At 44.7% G+C, this 22,760-nt stretch overlaps 1 protein-coding gene across 1 annotated transcript in view; it reads left to right on the top strand.

Annotated features, from left to right (window-relative positions):
* The window catches only part of LOC117729806 (glypican-1-like), a 34,582-nt gene extending 12,110 nt beyond the window's left edge, over positions 1-22,472 (top strand). Inside the window, exons 2-10 of the mRNA XM_034531177.1 lie at positions 11,001-11,159; positions 12,480-12,697; positions 13,912-14,085; positions 15,962-16,127; positions 16,971-17,101; positions 18,246-18,383; positions 18,712-18,842; positions 20,510-20,685; positions 20,952-22,472. Coding sequence (XP_034387068.1) covers positions 11,001-11,159; positions 12,480-12,697; positions 13,912-14,085; positions 15,962-16,127; positions 16,971-17,101; positions 18,246-18,383; positions 18,712-18,842; positions 20,510-20,685; positions 20,952-21,133 — 1,475 coding nt within the window. The 3' untranslated portion in view covers positions 21,134-22,472. The remainder of the gene's footprint in view (positions 1-11,000; positions 11,160-12,479; positions 12,698-13,911; positions 14,086-15,961; positions 16,128-16,970; positions 17,102-18,245; positions 18,384-18,711; positions 18,843-20,509; positions 20,686-20,951) is intronic.
* Positions 22,473-22,760: the final 288 nt, after the last annotated feature.

Consider the following 22,760-nt stretch of genomic DNA (forward strand, 5'->3'; position numbering starts at 1 on the left):
TCAGAGTTCTTGTATTTCCTGCTGACTTATCGGCAAACTGAATTATTTTTTGCGATATTGCCAAGTTTACAGATCACTGCAATAAACCAGGTGAAGACAATGTTAGTAACTCCGATAGAAATATTGAAAAGTGCGACTGATGTTGTAATAAACTGGATTTATCATCGAGGGTGATTCTTTCATGCTTTTAAACGAACAACTGTGATGTTCCACCCTACGGGAGAGCTGTTTGTCAAACTCCAATTTTATCCCTTTGTCAGCAGCTGAAACAGGTTGAGCAACGGTCTAACATCTGGAAACCAGTGATTGGAGAGACTTCAGTTATGCTTTACAGCGTGCTGAGTCAGCACTGTGTACTGTCCGACCTCTGAGAAAGAGCGGCCTGCCGTGTTGGTGCTGGTTATGTGTGATGGAACACTTTTGTGGCTGAGAGAGTAATTGGATCGCCACGACTCATTTAACCTGCTCGACAATCCCAGATATTGGAAACATCGCTTGAGTTTCTCAAGTGAAACCAAATTGATCTTGTTTTTTTCATGGGACAGAAATCGTCTCTCATTACTGTGCAAACAAGAACAACTTTCAACCATTTCAGCAAAAGTTCAGCCATGTAGATACTTTATTATGATTACAGTTACAATTGCGAAGTCTGGCTGTTTTCGAAGTTTTGTCTTCATTAAGTAGGATCTTCATTTTGTTTTAGCAGCAGTGGTCCTCAGTTTTTTTTACAGCACATTAAAAGCTGTGATGTTTGTACGTGTGTGTGTGTGTGTGTACGTGTGTGTGTGTGTGTTTTAGAAAGATAAGAGATTATCTTGTCCATACATTCCTTTTAGCGTAACCTACAGCCTCAGGGTATTATGTCTATAACATTAAACGTCCCCCTATACCTTGGTGGGGTTATGTGTGTGTGTGTGTGTGTGTGTGTGTGTGTGTGTGTGTGTGAGTGTGTGTGTGTGCGTTCATGGATAAAAGCTTACACATATCATTTAAATAACTGGTGTGCATGTGTTATGAAATACAGCGACCTGATATTTGTAATTGTTGACCCTGATCCAGCTAGTCAAGGCCACAAGGAGAGCCACATGTGTGTGTGTGTGTGCGTGTGTTCTCTTAAACTCCCATTCAGTGATGGAAATGGGCCCCTTTGCTAGTAGTATTAATGTTACCCCGTATAGATTGTGATGTATCTTTAGTGGTTTATGATTTAATAAGGAGATAAACCGGCTAAACTCAACCACTGTCAGATGTTGAGGACACAAACCAGAAATTGCTGACTCATTATAGTAACTAAAACGAGGAGCAACATGGTGTCTTTTGGGAAGTAAAGTGAAGCATGAAGTGTATTTTTGCTCAGATTACCTGCAATATGCCGACGGTTTAGACCAGTTTTGTTGCCATTTTGTTTTACGGTTTTGTGCCAACAATAGGAAAGTAGGATCCTCCTGATTGTAAAGAAACAACTCAACGTTTTGGTAAACGCGGTTATTCGCTTTCTTTCTTTCTCTTCGCGTTATCTCCGAGGAGCACTAATTAACAAGATATAAATCATCTGTTTAATCCACACAAAACAATAATATCAAAGTGATAATGTGTGGTTTTAGTGGGAGACAATCTATAAAGCGTTGTGATAAACAAGGTAATTGCCTCTGACTCATGCAAAGACATGAGATTGATTTTGATCATATCACCTAACAAACCCTTCCTCTTAATAGATGTCAAATGAAATATACAGATGTCACTGATAATGACATACAGTTACTTAATCTCAGTGGAACTACTCTAGTTTGATCGGGACTTTAATTGGAATTGGTCTCTAAAACAAACAGCCACACACAATGTGTGATGTTTTTGCAAACCAGTTCCAGTCTATGGTGATTGATGGACCAAAATCTGTGTAGTCACAAAATCTTCCCATGAATATCAAACATTCAATTTGCAGCATGCCACCATGTGTCAGACAGAGGCAAAAAGACAGCTGCTGTCAAGCGTTGTAATCAATTGCTGTATCTTGTATTGAATCTGGGAGTGGCCAAAACTAGAATATTTGACATATTTGAGCGTTTGGCTCGATGGGAGTTCGATTTCAGTCCCAGTTCATTTCTGCCCAAGTTAACGGTGTCTCTCCGAGACAAGAGGCAGAAAGAAGAACGAGTGGTTTTGATTCAGCTGGACGGCTTCCTGTCGCCCTGCATTGCGGTGCAGGGTACCTGTTCACCTGCTTGGCACGCGTGCTGATTGCCGGCTCGCTTGTTGAGACGGGCTCAGGTATGTTGGGCCTGCCACAAGGAATGCGACGAATAAAAAGGGAGACGGAGCAGGAGGGTGTGACAGAGAGAAGAAAGTGAGAGCCAGATGCTTTTGATGGGGAAGGAAATGAATGGCCAAGCAATGTTGTCTTGATGTGGTCTCCATGGCGACCTGCGTAAGTTGTTAAATGTCTGCAGGCGAAACCAAAAACAAGTTTCAATTTAAATGGATTTACTAATGATTAAGTGCAAAAAAAGCCCCGCAGCAGAACACGGTTCTGCAGTTTCTCTAAAGCAGCACTTAACTCCAGGAGGGCTGTGGGAAACTGTGCTCTCTACTTGGCACAATATGCCGCATTTAATGAATTCATACTCATAAATACTCCTATGAATCGCCACCTTAACGTGGTGGAGGAGTTTGAGTGGCTCAGTGATCCTGGGAGCTATGTTGTCCGGGGCGTCAGCCCCTGGTAGGGTCTCCCAAGGCAAACAGGTCTCGGGGGAGAGCCCAGACTAAGAGCGGTTCAACAAACCCTGATGATAAGCAGCCCACGGATTGTAGCCACCTTGCCCGGACAAGGGAAACCGGGGCACCCTCCCGGAGCCAGACCCAGGAGGGGAGCTCGTCGGCGAGCGTCTGGTGGCCGGGCTTTCGCCCATGGGGCCCGGTCGGGCTCAGCCCGAAAGAACAACATGGAGCAGCAGTCACCCTGTGGACCCACCACCCGCAGGGAGAATTATCGGGGTCGGGTGCTATGTAGACCGGGCGGCGGGCCAGGCGGGAGACCTGGGCGGGCCGATCGCCGGCAGCATAGACTAGCTCTAGGGACGTGGAACGTCACCTCACTAGCGGGGAAAGAGCCGGAGCTGGTGCAGGAGGTGGAGCGGTACCAGCTAGATATAGTTGGGCTCACCTCCACGCACAGCATGGGCTCTGGAACCAAGCTCCTGGAGAAGGGTTGGACTTTGTCCTTTTCTGGAGTTGCCCAGGGTGAGAGGCGCCGGGCGGGAGTGGGGATACTCACGAGCCCCCGGCTGAGCGCCGCTGTGTTGGAGTTTTCCCCGGGGAACGAGAGGGTCGCCTCCCTGCGCCTACGGGTTGCGGGGAGTAAGGCTCTGACTGTTGTTTGTGCTTATGCACCGAACAGCATTTCGGAGTATCCGGCCTTCTTGGAGTCGGTGGGAGGGGTCCTGGAAAGGGCGCCGCCTGCCGACTCCATAGTTCTCCTGGGAGACTTCAACGCTCACGTGGGCAATGACAGAGAAACCTGGCGGGGCGTGATTGGGAGGAACGGCTTGCCCGATCTGAACCCGAATGGTGTTTTGTTGTTGGACTTCTGTGCTAGCCACAGTTTGTCCATAACAAACACCATGTTCGAACATAAGGAGGCTCATAAGTGTACCTGGTACCAGAACACCTTAGGCCGGAGATCAATGATCGACTTTGTAATCGTATCATCTGATCTGCGGCCGTATGTCTTGGACACTCGGGTGAAGAGAGGAGCAGAGCTGTCAACTGATCACCACCTGGTGGTGAGTTGGATCAGATGGCGGGGGACTCGGCTAGAGAGACCTGGCAAGCCCAAACGTGTAGTGAGGGTGAACTGGGAACGTCTGGCAGAGGATCCTGTCCGGGAGGTCTTCAACTCCCACCTCCGGAAGAACTTCTCACAAATCCCGAGGGAGGCTGGGGACATGGAATCCGAGTGGACCTTGTTCAAAGCCTCTATTGTGGACGCGGCTGCTCGGAGCTGTGGCCGGAAGGTCATCGGTGCCTGTCGTGGCGGCAACCGTAGAACCCGGTGGTGGACACCGGGGGTGAGGGTAGCCGTCAAACTGAAGAAGGAGGCCTTTCGGGCCTGGCTGGCCCAGGGGTCTCCTGAAGCAGCTGACGGGTACCAGCGGGCCAAAAGGGCTGCAGCGACGATGGTCGCGGTGGCTAAAACTCGGGCATGGGAGGAGTTCGGGGAGGCCATGGAGAAGGACTTTCGGTTGGCCTCAAGGAAGTTCTGGCAAACCATCCGACGGCTCAGGAAGGGAAAGCAGGGTCTACCCCAGGCTGTTCTCAGCAGGGGGGGGGAACTGCTGACCCGGACTGGGGACATCGGCGGGCGGTGGAAAGAGCACTTTGAGGAACTCCTAAACCCGGCCAACATGTCCCCCGGAGAGGGGGCAGCGCCTCCCGGGGGACATGTTGGCCGGATGTTGGCCGGGAAAAGCTTATGCCAGGGTGCTGGAGAGGAGGCTCCGACCGCTTGTCGAACCTCAGATTCAGGACGAACAGTGCGGATTCCGTCCCGGTCGTGGAACAGTGGACCAGCTCTTTACCCTCGCAAGATTACTGGAGGGGTCCTGGGAGTTTGCCCAACCAGTTGACATGTGCTTTGTAGACCTGGAGAAGGCTTTCGACCGGGTCCCTCAGGGTTTTTTGTGGGGGGTGCTGCGGGAGTATGGGGTGCCGGACCCGTTGGCACGGGCCATCCGGTCTCTGTACGCCTGCAGTAGGAGCTGTGTTCGTCTCCTCGGTAGTAAGTCAGACACGTTCCCGGTGGGTGTTGGCCTCCGCCAGGGCTGCCCTTTATCACCGGTCGTTGTTCGTGACCTTCATGGACAGGATATCTAGGCGCAGCCAGGGGGCGGAGAGGATCCGGTTCGGGAGTCTCGGGATCGCCTCTCTGCTGTTTGCGGATGATGTGGTCCTGTTTGCCTCCTCGGACCGTGACCTCCAGCATTCACTGGGGCGTTTTGCAGCCGAGTGCGAAGCGGCAGGGATGAGAGTTAGCACCTCCAAATCTGAGGCCATGGTGCTCTGCCGGAAACCGGCGGATTGCTCCCTCCAGGTGGGGGCAAACTGCCTACCCCAAGCGAAGGAGTTCAAGTATCTCGGGGTCTTGTTCACGAGTGAGGGTAAGGTGGAGCGGAAGATCGACAGGCGGATCGGTGCGGCTGCAGCAGTAAAACAGAGGGAGCTGACAAGAGGGAGCTGAGCCGGAAGGCAAAGCTCTCCATTTACTGGTCGGTCTACGTTCCAACCCTCACCTATGGTCACGAACTCTGGGTCGTGACCGAAAGAACGAGATCTCGGATACAAGCGGCCGAAATGAGCTTCCTCCGTAGGGTGGCCGGGCTCAGCCTTAGAGATAGGGTAAGGAGCTCGGACATCAGGGGGGAGCTTGGAGTCGAGTCGCTGCTCCTTCGTGTCGAAAGGAGTCAGCTGAGGTGGTTCGGCATTCTAGTCAGGATGCCTCCTGGACGCCTCCCATTAGAGGTTTTCCGGGCACGTCCAACTGGTAGGAGGCCCCGGGGAAGACCGAGGACACGCTGGAGGGATTATATCTCCCGGCTGGCCTTGGAACGCCTCGGGATCCCCCAGAATGAGCTGGAAAGTGCTGCGGGTGAGAGGGAAGCCTGGGTCAGCCTGCTGAACCTGCTGTCACCGCGACCCGACCCCGGATAAGCGGGTGATAATGGATGGATGGATGGATACTCATAAATATTACATCAGACAGTTCCACATAATCAATACTAAAGAATTTACCTCATCAGGATTCGTGCCAGTCTAACGAGGTGAATAAACTATTTTCATCAAATAATATCTGAATTTCAATGGGTTTTGCATTCTTGACTCTGAGTTTATAGAACGCAGATTGAGGCCATGAGGTTGTCGGTTTGAGTCCCTGAGCTGCTGGTAAAATGTAAGAGCAGGAAGCGAGTGAGCAGTGGCCAACAATAGAAGAAAGGGATTGAACTCAGGAGCACTCAGGGTTGATTGTGATGATCCATTTTCATCCATCCATCCATTTTCAATACCGCTTATCCTCATTAGGGTCGCGGGGGCGCTGGAGCCTATCCCAGCTGACATAGGGCGAAGGCAGGGGACACCCTGGACAGGCCGCCAGTCCATCGAGGGATGATGATTATATAAAGAGAAGAGCAGAATCGTACTGGAAAGGACCTTCCCTGAATACATAAATGTTTAAATTATGAATAGGCAATGATTGTACAATAGGTTTTTAAGTCAGATTAGTTATTGTTACTTCTGTGTCTTCAACACATTTTTTGGCAAGAGTGTCAAATTCACACTGCGTTCTAAATAACACACTTTATCTTTTCACTTTTAGTGCAGCTCCCCGTACAAAGCGTGTGTTGCATGCAGTATGCATACTACTTCAGCATAACGTTGCGCCTTGAACTTCGACCCTGTTGCTCAGATAGCCACTGTTGCAGAGAATTGTGGGTCAGAATACCCAGAAAACCTTGCTGGCTTGCATGCTGCAAAATGCGACCGGATGCAGTGGAACGACCTGGTATCTTTGGTATACTGCGTTTGACATACTATGTGTTGGGAATATATTTCTGCCATACTAAATAGTAAGGCAGTATTGGCATTGCAATGCACAGAAGGTCTCTGCTTGAGCTGCACACTCTCAAGTTTCATCTTTGTTTCCCTTTCTGCTGATCAGATCTTTTCTGGGAAACAATAAAAGAACAAAATGTTCACAGCAGGGCACAACACATAGCGCTGAGTGGACAATCATCCTCACACTATTATTTTTCTTAGTGATAGTCCAGAAAGAGTTTGTCTCATCACTGCTGCATATTTATGGCTAAGTGTGTTTCTTTGTGCGGACCAATTTCCATTACAGACCTTGAGAGGGAGAACAGATGTTTTTTCTGGTCTTCACTTCTTTAAAGTGCTCTTTATATGTTAAAATTGGTTAAGTAATGCTGTGCCCTATGTCACACATCAGTTTGGAACAGAGCACCAAGAGCAATGGTAGGCGAGGACAGTCGGTGGGATCAGATCCAGAAGGTGCTCCACAAACATGGTTGGGGGGGGGGGGGGGGGGGTGAGGTGTCCAAGTGGAAATAGGGTAAATCAGGGATAAGAGTTAGTAGTATAGTTGTGATCAAATGTGTACTCAACACACACTTTCACATTGGCAGCAATTGACCTTTCGCTAAGCCCCGCCCCCCTGCTGCTACCATGGATGCCACACTGTCACTAACTGTACTGGAAAGTTTCTTTTCAGCATACTGTGGCCTGTAGGTTCGGGGACGCACAGTATTTTGAAAGGATGGTTGTGATGCTAACTGAACGCAGCACAGACGATCTTTCAAACATTCCTCTTTTATTGCATTTATTACTCCTGTCTCAAGGTTCAGTTATTGTCATTCTACAACACAGGGTTGAACAATAAAACACACTTGTAGTCAGTCCCTTTATGCTACACAAGAAAAACAAAGCAAAAACTAAATCAGTACTGCATTCCTGCATTTTTCAGATAATATGTCCGGCATCTTAACATTAACAATTCAACATCAGGCAAATAATTTTCCATCGGCTTTGACTATGTTTGAGCAGCAAGCTGTTATTATTGTCTCTCGTAATATCTCCTCCTCTTAGCATCTTGTTTTTCTCATTTGAATGAGGTCTTGGGCACAAGGGAATGCGTTATGGCAATGAGGGATGTGGGCTTTACTAAATATATACTGAAGCTTGAGGGAAAAAATTATGTAAGCACCCAAATCACCTTTAGAAATTGATTTTATTTGACCCGATTCTCTCCTCTCCTCCCCTCTCCTCTCCTCTCGTCTCCTCTTTAAAAGCTGTGTTTTCTCTTCAAGGCTTTGCTCAAAAGGACTTTCCACCATATTCTCACTATATGAAGATTGTTTTCCGAACCTGCGCTAGCTTCTGGTCTTTTCAACTCCTGTAATGTGTCCGTCTGCATGTATTAGCATGTTGGCGAGCTTTGTGTTAGTTAGTGTGTCAGCACTGTGTTCAGTGCTGTCTTTTCCAAGTAAATTGCAAAGTAGATTTTTATAGCAGGATGCTTCCATTACCCAGTAACCCGGGAACGCAGCAAAGCATGTGTGTGTGTGGTAAACGCCCGGCGTCGTCAAGGTTGGTAAGCAAACCAACAACTAAATGCTACTAACATGAGCTGCAGCATATGAGCGTACACATATGGTGTCTGCTGTCTCTGACCCACATGTGTAACACTGATGGTGTGGTATGAAACCATTCAGTCCCCATTCTGTGGAGCCATCTGAGCCATCTTTAGAGAGGTGGTCTAATCATAGAAAATGACGTTGATCGATACTTCAGATCTCAGCTGTGTCACACCTCTCCTCTCCTCTCCTCTCCTCTCCTCTCCTCTCCTCTCCTCTCGCCCGTAGTTTATTATGCTCCATTGACATTTTAGGACTGGCGTTGCAACGAGAAGCGCCGAGGATAGATTACCAAGCAGTCTCCAGGCCGATAGGGCCACATATTCACTGTGTGACCATAGAGTGTATACATGAAGTGTAGGTTTGTAGACTGCCGTTCTGAAGCCTTGAGTTCGGCGATTTGGCTGTCGCCATCTTGACTTTTTGCAACCGGTGATCGGAGGTTACCATTTTTAATCCGGAGGAGTCAGCTCCACACATGGCTCCGGTAGCGGCAGCGACCTGTCAATCACAGTAAGCCCACCCTAAAGCATTTATGGTCTATTTTACTCTAAATGAACATGATGAAGGAAGTCGAGGAATAAGTGACAATATCATTGAACTATTGTAGGGTTAATTGATTGTATGAGATTGTATAGGGGCTGCTCTCCGACTTTAGCATTTCAATATTATTGCTGAAAACCTGTTGCTTTCCCTCAGATGTTGACGTGAGCAGTCACTCAAACAGGTGAAGCAGTAGTTCTCTGGAAACTAGATCTACAGGATCCTGGTCATGTGAAAGTTAACAGCTAAGTGTGAAGATGCCGTGACATGTTTAAAACTCTTTACAACTTTCAATAATCAGACTGACACAGACAGACACACACACACACACACACACACACACACACACACACACACACACACCAGCCAGTGCCAATAAAAGATTCATGCAGGAGTGATGATTAAGGCGTCTACTCTTCTGCTTCACTTACCCTGGTGGACAAATTCTGCCCCCCAACCCACACATTCACAAACACAGACACACAAACACAGACACACATACAGGACCTGAAAAAGAAGGAGAGCAGTGATGCACACAGCTGTGGGGTACTAACTCACCCTTAACCTTTCCAGGCGTGGGCATACACAAACACACAAACACCTACACACACACACACACACACACACAAACACCTACACGCACACACATCGAGTCTGTCGAGAGACTGATGCTTCAGACTGCTTTCTAGGCTGTCTGGCAGACTCTTTGTGTGTGTGTGTGTGTGTGTGTGTATGTGTGAAAATATCTTTATTTTTACTCTCCCCTGTAGATGTATCCCCATATGAATAGAACAAAAATATGTAGAAGGGGGGCAATTTTCAAGCCTCCTATTCTGCATTTTTATATTTTCTAAATTATGGCAGGGGCTCAGATGATGGTCATGATGGTGTTATTTGTTGGCTTAAGGGTAAAATAACTGTTTGTCTTATAAGATGAAACAAAACTGCACAAGTGGGTCTTTAAGTACATTTACTCAAGTACTGCACTGTACACATATGAGGTACTTCCACTCTCATTGAATATATATATATATATATATATATATATATATATATATATATATATATATATATGTTGTGCACATCTATAGTTACTACTAACATTTCAGATTAAGATTTTACATTTAAAACATAATAAATAAATAAAGTTAGTTCCCCACGTATTAGATAAGCTCCACCGTGACAACATCGAAATGCTTCTTACTTGCTAATGCATCACTAATATTATTCAAATAGTACATGAATAATACATATATAGTGATACATTATTTTTTTACTTTTGATTACATTTTGTAATCAGTAAAATTATGAAGTATTTTCATTATGTATTGTTACTTTTACTGAAGTGAAACATCTCAGTACATCTCAGGGGACAGGAAATGAGGGATAACATGCAACAAAGGTCTGAATTCAAACCAGTGACCTTTGAATTGCAGAATATAAATTAAGTTTCTAAATAAAATAGGAATACAATCATTTTAATTTGGTCCCAGTAAGTCCCAAGACGGATATACAGACACAAACATAGAACTAAATGACCCAGAGCACACTGTGCGTAAGTATAGAGAAAGACAAACAGCTGTAAAAGAAGCATGGCGGCTAAATAAAGCTGACTGTATTTACTGTACAGAGAGCTTTTTTGGTTGGTAACTATAAAAGGAATCCAATAAATGATTCATGCAGTGGTGGGAGAGGCACTCAAACCTTTACATGAAAAGTAGCAGAACCACATTGGAAAACATTAAGTCAAAGTAAATAAGTATTATCATACCTGAATCCATACTTTAATGAACCCTACAAAGTTAATTATTAATGAATTTAATACAAAAGCAGAAAACAAAAAACATTGTTCAACCAAAGTGTCGTACTGTGGAGATCATTTAAGTCCTATAAAAATTCAAGTGATGAAAACTGTTCGATTAAAAATCATTTTATAAGCAAAGTTACAATAATTCCTACATGAATGTCTGAAAAAAATTCATGGCAATCGATTCAATAATAATTGTTGAGACATTTCTCTCAAAACCACAAATGCCGATACAATACGTAGGCAGTCTACATCCTCTGGGAAATATGAATGTTTGTACAGAATTGAAGGGCATTCCATCCAATTAGGTACAGTAGGGCCATGCCACGAGTGTTGATAATAATTTAACTTCGTTTTATTTAAGCCTGGTGACACATGCAGTGATTAAGATATGTAAATTGAGATGAATCAAAACAATTAACGCTGTGTCTTCCCCACCTCGCCAGGTGAACATCTGAGGATGTGTCCTCAGGGTCCAACTTGTTGTACCAGCACCATGGAGGAGAACCTGGGCGGTCTGAGCGCCCAGGAGACAGAGGGACTAATCAGAGAGGCCGGCAGGTCGCTGCAGTCTGCCTTCAACGCTCTCCACAGGGGCTTCGACAGTAAGTACGATACTGTGTGTGTGTGTGTGTGTGTGTGTGTGTGTGTGTGTTTGCAGGACCGATGCTCATTACTGTGCTCAATACCAAAGCGTCAGCAGTGGGCCCAGAGGAGTATGACATTAGTTTGTTTGGTATTTGTGAATTTGTGTTTGGAACAAGCTCTGGCTGTGCTTAGCGCTCTATACTGCAGCTTCAATAAAAACGGTGTGTACGTGTGTGTGTGTGTGTGTGTGTGTGTGTGTGTGTGTGCGTGCGTGCGTGTGTGTGCGTGTGCGAGGGCGTACGCGTGCGAGGGCGTACGTGTTTGTGTCCTGTGCGTCAAGGGGACCCCTGACTGGGTGTTATAATGAGAGCGGAATCAGCCAGACACAATGAAACGTGATAAGCCGATCCCTGATCTCAAAGGGGCACACACACACACACACACACACACACACACACACACACACGCACACACACACACAACAGAGGGGTGTCCCCTAGGGCAGTGGCTGGTTCAGTTAATGAGCAGTTGACCCACTGAGGAGCCGAGGCTGCAGATCACTGCACTTCAGAGCGAGAGAGAGGGAGGAAGAAAGAAGGAAAGACTGAGAAGTGCCACCGCTAACAACAGGACAGACAAATGCAGCAAGTGAGAAAAGGGTCATTAGTAGGGAAGAAACAGTGAGTCACAATAAATGACGAAGAAAAAGAAGCAGGAGGAGGAGGACAGCAGTATTAGTCTCGAGGCAGCAGGCCACCTCAGTAGCAGTAATGTGGCCGCCCATCTGGTCGTGGTTACAACAGGCTGGCATTGGTCCAGAGCCTTTGAAGCATGAGGGAAAAGGCCCAGACCTATATACCGTAGAATTATTCTTTCTGCTTTACCTCTCCATCACTTGTATACATCTGGCTGCAGAGAACGTTTCAAGGAAACCTTTTAACAATGTTCACAATAAATGGGCAGAAATTGAAAGAAATTGAACCACATAACAACCAAGGCCATTTTCTACATACAATCTAATTCCTTATTCATTCTTTATGCTTCATGAGTATTTCAGTTGTTAAATGACACTTAATGCTGCACTCAGATATAACTATGTGTCATGCGAAAGGGGCTCATAGCGACACTCTGACAATTACATCCCAACTCTGCAGCTTGAGGCCGCTCAGGTAAACCCCGCTACCTGTCCAGCATCAAAGAGCACATTAACAAATGTAGTGACCACCTGGTGAGCATCGTGGAGCATTTAGCAGCAGGAGTTGGTGTTCTTACTTCATCCTCCTCCTCTTATTCCTCTGTTCCTCTTATTTCCTTCTTTGTCTCCTCTCCGCCTCCAGCCTATTTCACAGAGCTGCACGTCCGCTCTGAGCGCTCCCTGCAGGAGGTTCTGTCTCCCCTCGGCCCCCTGTACTCCCAAAACACTCGTCTCTACGGTGATCTCTACGCTGACCTGCGACAGTACTACCGGGGCTCCGCTCTCAACCTGGACGAGACCCTGTCTGAGTTCTGGTCCCGCCTCCTGGAGCGCACCTTTAAAATCTCCGCTCCCACAGAAGTGAGTATATGGAAGTTCAACTTTTTTGACACATTTTGTATGACGCAACAGAATGATGAAAAAATAATAATAATTAGTGCAGTAAAGCAGAAAACAGAGCGCTGAGATGCTGGCTCACAATATGGCAGTGCCAGTTGTATTTTGGATGTTTAATAATACCCTGATAACGATCATAGATTATTCAAAAAGATGATCAACAGAAATTACCCCGGGACACTTTTCATACGAAGCAGGTGTCGACCCTACTCGCTCATTCCCAGAGCCAAACATGTCCCCGTGAGGAAGCACTGGGGCGTCACGATGGAAGGATTTTGTGAACTAGTTCTCCTGATCCATTCAGCTGCTGGCTGAACGGCCTCTCGTCACTTCCTGCTTCTGTTCTGGCTCTCAAAGAGAAAACACATTTGCAACATTTCCATTTTTAGATGCATCACGTTGACTATTTTCATCTGTTATTACTATTAAATGCAAAACCAAATGCTGATTTATGTTCTACCGGTATGAAGTAGATGCTTTTTGTCATCTCCTATATTGACATACTTTTTGTTTTGCATGGCGGATCATGTAATCACAATAGTTGGATTGGAGTCTGGCCTGGGACCTTTGTTGCGTGTCACCCAGCTCTATAATGCACGCTATCTATTAAAGGGAAAACAGGCCAGAACAATACTGGTAATAGAGTTTTTTCAACACACACAAACTGGTCCTTGTGGCTCAGCCACTGCTGCCACTAACTCATGTACGGACCAGAACTAACAATACCATGTCATATGACCAATGTCATACATTGTGTTGGTTTACACTACAATCCAGTAACAATGTCCATGTCTTCTCAAGTTCTGAGCATTGACCATTAACACATCAGTTATTTTCTGTATTGCATTTGTATTCATAGTCTATATTTACAGAATGCTACAAATGAAAATGCCAAACACGAGGTAATAGTGTTTAATATTTAACACACTAGTTTACATGTAGAAAGAGCTATTACTGTAATGTTGCATTGGTATGCAAAGTTGCGATGCAAAAGTAATTTTTTTAGAAGAGTTTAAAAGTGTTTGCTTCTAGAGATGTTATATATCTGTTATTCTTGATATCTGTTTTTGCTTTTTGTGTCGAGAGTTTTGATAAATTATGCTCTAGTTTCATAAATTATGTTTTAGCAGTTGCAAAAACACTTACATTTGTTCTTCCTGTCACCTCTTGTCTGGAAGGTCACCCTGTCAGAGGACTACCTTGAATGTGTTGCTAAGCAACAGGAGACGCTGCGGCCATTTGGAGACGTCCCACGGGACATGAGGGCAAAGCTGATCCGGGCTTTTGTCACAGCCAGGTCGTTTGTCCAGGGGCTGATAGTCAGCGGAGAGGTGGTCAGGAAGGTCTCACAGGTGAGAGTGCAGGTGTGTGTGTGTGTGTGTGTGTGTGTGTGTGTGTGTACATGAGATGTAAGGAGAGACAGAGAGTGAGTCAGACAGAGAGAGACAGGATGAGTTGTTGGTGTGACAGAAAGAGTTCAAGAGTCAGTGTTTGTGTCTTAGTGAGAGAAAAGTGTGTGTGTGTGTTTGTGTGTTTGTGTGAGATAGTGAGAGAGAGAGAGAGAGAGAGAGAGAGAGAGAGAGAGAAACTGAGGCCTGCTGCACTGAGTCCCAGGAAAGCAGTTATGATGGATGCGTGGTCGTCACACCCTAACTGTCAGAGAAAAAAAAATCCACCCTAATAATAAAAAGAACAAACAAAAAAACATAAAAAAATGAAGCGACAGATTCTCCCATCAGAATAAAGATCTCATTTGGAGTGAAGACAACAATGTTGTCAAATTACGGGTGTGATGATGTCTTTTCAGCTCTCGATGCAGTTGTTCACACTTGCAGACGCAGTGTGTCAGATGCTACTGTGGGATTGTTTTCTTCTGTGTGTGTTGTTGTGAAAAGGCTATGATTGTTAATATTTGACAATCATAGCCGTAGTTAGTGGACCCGTCTTTCTCCATCCATGCCCCTGAACATAAGCATGCTAGATTTACTGTAAATACTCCTATTTGCACTACTCCCATGTTCAGTTCTTCACAACACAGTAAATCATTTTTCAAAATGTTCTACTATCTTTCAGAAATTCAAATGTGTTTTTCTTCTTCAAGCTGTTTCTATTCATTTCCCATTGACGTAATAAACACACACATTCTTGAAACTAGCTTGACGTGTGTAATCTGTCACAGGGAACATCATGTAGGCATTATTCTTAACATTACAACACAACATAGTCTAACATTAAAGTAACACATGTAACACGTTTTTCTTCTGTAGCACATTTTGTACATGTTCCTTTTTGTTTTAATTTGTGTAAATTACACTGCTTTCACATTTAAATATGACTAAAACATACTTAGTACATTCATTTGTAATTTATATATGAGTAGCATAATTAAATCAAACAATATAAAATAACGGTGGTGCACGGTGGTGTAGTGGCTAGCACTGTCGCCTCACAGCAAGAGGGGCCGTGGGTTCAATTCCCGGTCGGAGCGGTCCTTCTGTGTGGAGTTTGCATGTTCTCCCCGTGGCAGCGTGGGTTCTCTCCGGGCTCTCCGGCTTCCTCCCACAGTCCAAAGACATGCTGCAGGTTAATTGAGCTCTAAATGTCCCATAGGTGTGAATGTGAGAGTGAATGGTTGTATGTCCCTACATGTGCCCTCGATGGACTGGCGGCCTGTCCAGGGTGTCCCCTGCCTTCGCCCTATGTCAGCTGGGATAGGCTCCAGCGCCCCCGTGACCCTAATGAGGATAAGCGGTATTGAAAATGGATGGATGGAATATAAAATAAATAGAGAGTACATCAATAAAATAGAATGAAAACATTACAAAATCATATTTGATCAATCATAGATACATTGACAAAGAATTATGCAGATGTGATGTTGATAATGATTATGTACAACTCAAGTCTGTAGACTATTCTTCATACTATAGAAACCTGTATCCAAATATCAAAAACATCTTGGAATAGTCACCGAAGTAGAAATCGTGCAAAACTTACTGGTGTGACCCCCCCCCCCCCACCTTGTTCAGGGTGTGTTCCTTCAGTGTCCAAATACCGCCCTCTGCTGGTCGTCCTTTTCCTTGAGCTATTGTTAGTAAAAGACACAGGACCTTGAAAGATCAAACTCCTGCCATATTACATGTCCTTCTTTCACTGCCGGCCCCGAGGTTTGTGATGCCCACTGCTCTGTGCACCCCCCCCCCCCCCACCCCCCCCATCCCCCTACAGGTCCACCTGAGTCCAGAGTGCATGAAGGCCCTGATGAAGCTGGTTTACTGCCCCCACTGCCGCGGCATTGCCTCGGTCAAGCCCTGCTCCAACTACTGCTCCAACGTCATAAAGGGATGCCTGGCCAACCAAGCTGACCTGAACCCTGAGTGGCAGAATCTTATAGGTGAGACATTGTGGAGAGTACTTATTACTCTCAGTGTATAGACAGACATTGGTCCTCATGCAAGAACCACTCGGAAACGATTCATTCTTATGTGGCTCATACTAATGATTCAGGAACATTGATGGAATTCACTCATTTTTTTTCTTCTAAGACTAATAAGTATATTAGAATTTTCCCTTTGGGAATTAATGAGTAGTCCTCATATTGAGCTTATTATAATGCCTTAATCCGAATGTATTCATAGTAAATATATAATAATAAAACAAAATGAATAATGAAGAAAAGCTTGGTGCAAAATTAATATTCTTTTTCACCATATCATGGTCATCACTGAGGATTTGTGATTGCATTGTCATATTTCACCACGGTGCCTCTCAGTGGTTGTCGGGCTATTTCTCTCACTTCAACAGCGACTTCAGGTTCCCTGTGCAGGTCACTGTCCGGTGCCATCCTCCGTTGCCACCCAACAATGACACTTGTCCATCCATAAATGTCAATTTTAGCAGCGTTGATAATGCTGGTGAGCACATCTCAGGAACTTGCTTGTCCTCAGGAACAGGTGGCTTTCATCCGGGGGAAATTAACTGATTTACTGACATGTTTATCCAGTTAATAAAGCGTCGGGGGAATTCTCCTAGGAAGTCTTGTACAAGCAAGTGTGACAGATCTGGACTAATTATACGAAAAGGTTCTTGCATGAGGTCCACTGAGTTTAAGTCATAATGCAACTGCAGATAAAAAAATAAACTGAACACGCATTTGTTGTGCATATAAATGTATCTGATTTCGAGGGAGCGTATCAAATTTGTATGCCCGCAAACATTCTTCTCTCTCTCCGTTCAGACACCATGATCCAGGTGGCCTCTAGTTTCAGCACGGAGCCCAGCCTCGATGTGGTTCTCTCCTCCATCCCTGCTCGAATCTATGAGGCTGTGCACTTCCTGCAGGACAACATGGACACCTTCACAGCAAGAGTAAAATATCTCACTTTGATTCGTCGCTCACAGGATTTCCCTGGGAGCGTTTGATCTCAACTCAAATGCCATCCCACCTCTGCAATCTCTCACTCATAGAATGATTAGTCATGTGTGTCACCTCTTTATCAGATTGTCTCATTAATACTGCAAATGATAACTTCAATTACAACATGTTTTTGACATATTTCTGCTCACGATATCCTGACGTTAGAACACGAGACAGATAATCTGTGAACACTTTTCACTGCTGATCTCTGGCGCAGTGCAGCGTGTGAACTCTGATTAAACTGTCAAACTAGGCGGCGCTGGTCAAATATGAAACAGGATTCTGTTACTGTATTGCCTGGGTTTGGGCCTCAAATGTCTTCAGAAACATATTATATTGTACTATTTGGCTTTGGTTGGTGGTTTTTCTTCAGGTGATATCTTGCACAAGCCATTATGCACGTTGGGAGCACCAACAGGAGGCAGAGGAACCTCGTGTGGTGTCAGGACCGTTTGATAAAATATGACATGAAGTCATTTCTATTCAAGTTACCAACTGTCGCTTTAACAGGAGTGCAACAAAGTTATTTAAAAAAAAAAAGGTTATTAACCTCCAGAAGTGCTTGCATTGAGCATAACTGATGCAGAGCTCAACAATGTGCTCTAGTTTTAATGGGCTCAACCTCTTAGCAGTGCTTTTTATTGGTTTTATAGATGCATCCTTAAAATAGGGCTTTGCAGCATTATTAATTAAATTGCTTGGCTTTCATACTTGTACTGATGAATACATCCAAGCATGTTTATTTGACAAGCAGTGAGGGCAGTTTTCAAAGCCAAGCCGCTCTAATCTTCTCTTTGTTAAGTGCAGTTTATGTTCAAGCTCTGCTCAAGTCTATAGTTTTAACATATATGTCAAATCAACTGTAATATTTCCTTAATATCTGCTTTTTCAAAACTTATCACTGGAGGCGATACCAATGCTTTTCTCTTGGACACATAGGCCATGGCAACCCTCACATGGCAACCACATATCCTCACAGTTTGAAAGACTTGTCCATGGCGACATCTAGTGGATATTTTTAGAGTTCACCGCTTCAAGTACGTGTTTGTATTGATGTGCGTCTGTGTATTCTTGTGTGTGTGTGTGTGTGTGTAGGTCTACCAGGCATGTGGAACTCCAGGTGAACCAGGAACAGGAAGTCCCCCTCTCCATGAGCAGAGGAAGAAGAGCGGCTCCCTCACTGCATCTGAGTACAAGCCCTCTCCGACCGCTGGGCTCAGATTGGAGATGCAGGTGTGTGTGTGTGGATGGGGAGATATTATTATTACTATTTAAAGCACGGGAAACAAAGAAAAGTGTGCATGTGAATGTAAGGGTTATTGATAGAAAGCCTCAAATTCCTGGCTATGTTTGAACCACTTACTTTCTTATGTTGAGACTTCATTTCAGGATGTCATTGTCGTTGCATTTATCAAAGCTTGTTATGCACTACAGATAATTTAATGGGGATTTAATGGGATTTAAAACCCATTCTGACTTGTTTGGGAATCGATACCCAAACTATATGATTTGGGAGTTGAGACTCACCAATGACGTAAAACAATACTGTCTCTGTCCTCAGGTGTCAGACCTGTCCAGTAAGCTGAGGGAGATGCGGCAGTACTGGACCCAGCTTCCTGTGGCCCTTTGCAGCAAATTGGCAGCAGGAGGTGCCGGTCAGGATAAATGCTGGAATGGCGTCACCAAAGCCAGGTGAGGAAGAAACCTGCTCCAGGATAACGTTGCTCGTCACGCACTGATCACAAGCTTGTTGAGGTTTAAGTTATGACTTCAAGCCGACCTGCTCTCCAGGAATCAAAATGCCCCTCAAATCCAGACTTCGTCTCGATTCTGTCAAACTAGATTAACATTAAGATGTTTCTTTGCTTTGCATTCGAAAACCTCTGTCTGCTTTGTGTGCATTCATTCCTTATACATTTCCGATTTCAAACCTTGAACCCATGTTGATTTTTAACGATGTTCCTGCGACGAAGCTCTTAAACCCGCCACTCCCCAATCCCCCCACAGAGAACTGGAGTGCAGAGTGTTGAATAAAAAACTTTCAAGGTCAGAAATCTGTTCAGCTCAAGTTTTATTCATGCAGCACGGAAATGGTACATTGCAGAAAGAAACTAGTGTTTTTTTAGCACTTAAAAGCCAAAGATACTCCTGACAGTATACGGCGAGGAAAGGAGGAGACGAGCTTCTGGAAAAGTTGCTTTGCCAGTTCTCTCCTTGTTGAAGGCCAAGTGTATCCTTTGTATAACAAAAAAGAGGCAACACGCTATTTATTCTCAGGCAAACTGAAAACAGTAATGAATGGAAATGTATTCCATGGTGTTATGAACTGACATTTCTTCCACATGCAGCGATTCTAAAGCCTGTGGCGAATTACATCCTGAAACAGCAGCAGTCATGGCCACACACGTACGAGCCCAGCGCGCGGCAATGGATTATAGAGCAATTTGATTCAATGTTGATACCCGTGCATGTTACCTCAACCTTCCTCCACACACACACACACAAACACACACACACACACGCACACACCTCGCATCCTGTAAAAGGGGTTGGATTACAGCCAACTAATGAGATTTGTGCTGAGCAGAACACTTATATATATATATATATATATATATATATATATATATATATATATGACAGTAAAATGGCGTGACATACAGTGTGTGCGTGTGTGTGTGTGTGTGTCCATGTGTGTGTGTGTGTGTGCTTGTTTGCGTGTGACAAAGAAATGTGAGAAAAGGCCATGAAATATAGATGAATTGCTTACTGCGTGTGACAGATACAATTAATCTGTGTGTCGGTGTGAATTATGGCAGTTTGAGACTCTACAGCGACATCTCGTGGATGTCTTAAAAGCTCAATAAACGTCACACACAAAATGATAACGAATAAATTCTCGGCGTGGAAGATGGAATGTAGTGTTGAAGTTTAAATGGGGCTATATTAAGTTTTAAGCAGCTGCAAGAACATACATTAAGCACCTCCACTAAGCATGTGGTGTGTGTGTGTGTGTGTGTGTACCTCTATCTTTGTGAGGACAAAGAGTTTTCATCCCTCATTTCTTTAAAGGCAAACTTGGAAGTTGAAGCATGTCAGGTTTTTCATGTGACAGACCTCGCTTGCTGTATTCCTTCACATTAATGATCATTATGAGATCCTGTCATGCTCCACAATTGTTCTCTTCCTCAGACTGCAAACATGTGTTTTCAAGTTCACAAAATAGTCCAATAGTGCTATATAGCCTTTCATTAACCAGATATTCTCCCTTATAACCATACAGATGTTCTTTAAACACCAGATCTGCCCTGTGGATGATGTCACACATTGTCCTTCCATCCCTGCTCTCCTCCAATTAGGTACCTTCCAGAGGTTATGGGTGACGGCTTGGCCAATCAGATCAACAACCCAGAAGTGGAGCTCGACATCACAAAACCAGACATGACCATCCGGCAGCAGATCATGCAACTCAAAATCATGAGCAACAGGCTGAAAAATGCACTGGATGGCAACGACGTGGACTTCCAGGATGCAAGTGGGTCCCTTCCTGATATTTGTACCCAAAGATAGTGTTCATATTTCAGACACAGCACACCTTTTCTGTTGTGTTTCTGCCTTTCACAAACGTGTACATATACTGCTGTCTGATAGTATTTAATGGTCTTAAACCAGACCAAATACTTTCAACTATTGACTAATTAAATCATTGATTCCATTCATGAAATGGTGCCCGCTCAGTAATTATGCACAGCTCATCAGGAGCTATTGAAGGTGACATCTTTCTTGTGTTGACCTCCCTAGGTGACGACATCAGCGGCTCAGGAAGCGGGATGTGCGTAGGTGGTCAGTGTCCTCGGAACAGACCGGGATTGTACGCCTACCCGCCCGACAACAACCGGGTCAGAGGCGCCGCCGCGTCTCAAACCCGCCTCAGTGGCCTCCTACTGCTGTTCCCTTTGGCAACGCTGCTGCTTCAGCGATGATGGACCGCCGCTGCCTCCAATCCGACTCTAAAGTCTAGAGGAGAGCCGAACGACGGGACGGACACAAAGGGGGTTTGGTGGGATGGGGGGGGGGGGAGATTAGAACGTAACTTTGACAAAAAATGAAAAGGACATTTTGAAGAATGAATAGACAGCGTTTTCTTTGAGCGAGAGGAGCAACACTTTGACAGTGACAATATTCTTTTTTTTCTTTCTGGTTTTGCTCAGTTTTAATGTCTTAGTTCGGGTGTGATTCAGTTTGTTGAGCTGGTTTCAATGGATTGTTGGACGAAGATGGAGATGAAGACGGTGACGAAGACAAAGAGAATGACGGCTGTGGATGACGATGAAGATAATGATGGTGATATTGATTTATTGACACTCTATCAGGTCCATTCAGCTCCAGTTTCCAGTCAGGAGGTGGCAAAGCTCAGTGAAAAAAACTGTTTTCTTCCCCGTTATGTGGTGCGTTCAACAAGGCTTGTTTTTTTTTTTTCATTTTGTTGTTTAACCCAAGTCGAAGTTGTCTACCTTTACGAACATTGTGTACGTTGTAAATGTGTGTGTACATTAGCTAAAAGACTGGCACCATATTGAGCCGTGAATGTACAGTATAATACTATATTGGCAATGAATCACCCCATAATCTGTGGTGTGGTCGTCCAGATGTTTTGGTGTTTGTTGGCATAAAGCAGATACAGTATCACAGTCCTGAAATGTATGAGATGTGTTGTGATGGCAAGTTTTCACCTCAACGTGGGCATTTCAAAAGAAAAAATGGAAATTACCACCTTTTTTTAACAAATCATCTCCTTTGTAAACAAGCACAGGCGCACGGTTTCCTTAAATCCATTCATGACACGCTAACGCCAGAGAGGACTCCTTGTTGAACGCACACCTGCATTAAATAACTTTAAATGAAGTCCAAGCAACACAGTGGGTCAAACCAAAGCACTTGTTACACTGAACACTTTCTTTCTTTCTATTTTTGGACATCAGACATTCCCCCCGAGTACGTTGAACATTAGGGACAACCCTTCCACAATGTTTTGTATATGCATATGTTAAAGGAGATAAATCATCACTAAACAGTACAGGATATGTGCAGAATATTGACGTCATGTGTACATTTGCCTAGTGATACACCATTTACTCGGCATGCCTTTCTTGCAGTCTACACTACTATACTGGTACATATGGGCCTCCTGATACACACAAGTCTCTTGAACATACACACACACACACACACACACCGGGGTTGGTTATGAAGCAGATTTTTATTCATCGGTGTATTTAATCACACATTTCATTCATTAAAGTCTGTTTGATTGTCGCAGTGGATTTTGCCATGTACATTTTGATTTGATTGTTTCTGATTTGCATCCATTAACAGGAAGGAAGCTCTTTATCTAAAGGTCAGACTTGTATAATGTCCTCCGTGGCTCTGGATGATGGAGCTTACTAAAGTCAGAGAAAATAAGCCTGTGGAAATCATCAGCTTTAAAAATGAAAAAAACAGAAAGATTGTGTCATAAACTTGGGGCATAACATTTGAAAGACGTTTCCAGACAGGGAGGCTCAAACTACAGTATTGAGTTGATGCATAAGAATCGAGTGTTTATGGAGC

This window comes from Cyclopterus lumpus, chromosome 4 (assembly GCF_009769545.1).
Source record: "Cyclopterus lumpus isolate fCycLum1 chromosome 4, fCycLum1.pri, whole genome shotgun sequence".
NCBI lineage: Eukaryota > Metazoa > Chordata > Actinopteri > Perciformes > Cyclopteridae > Cyclopterus > Cyclopterus lumpus.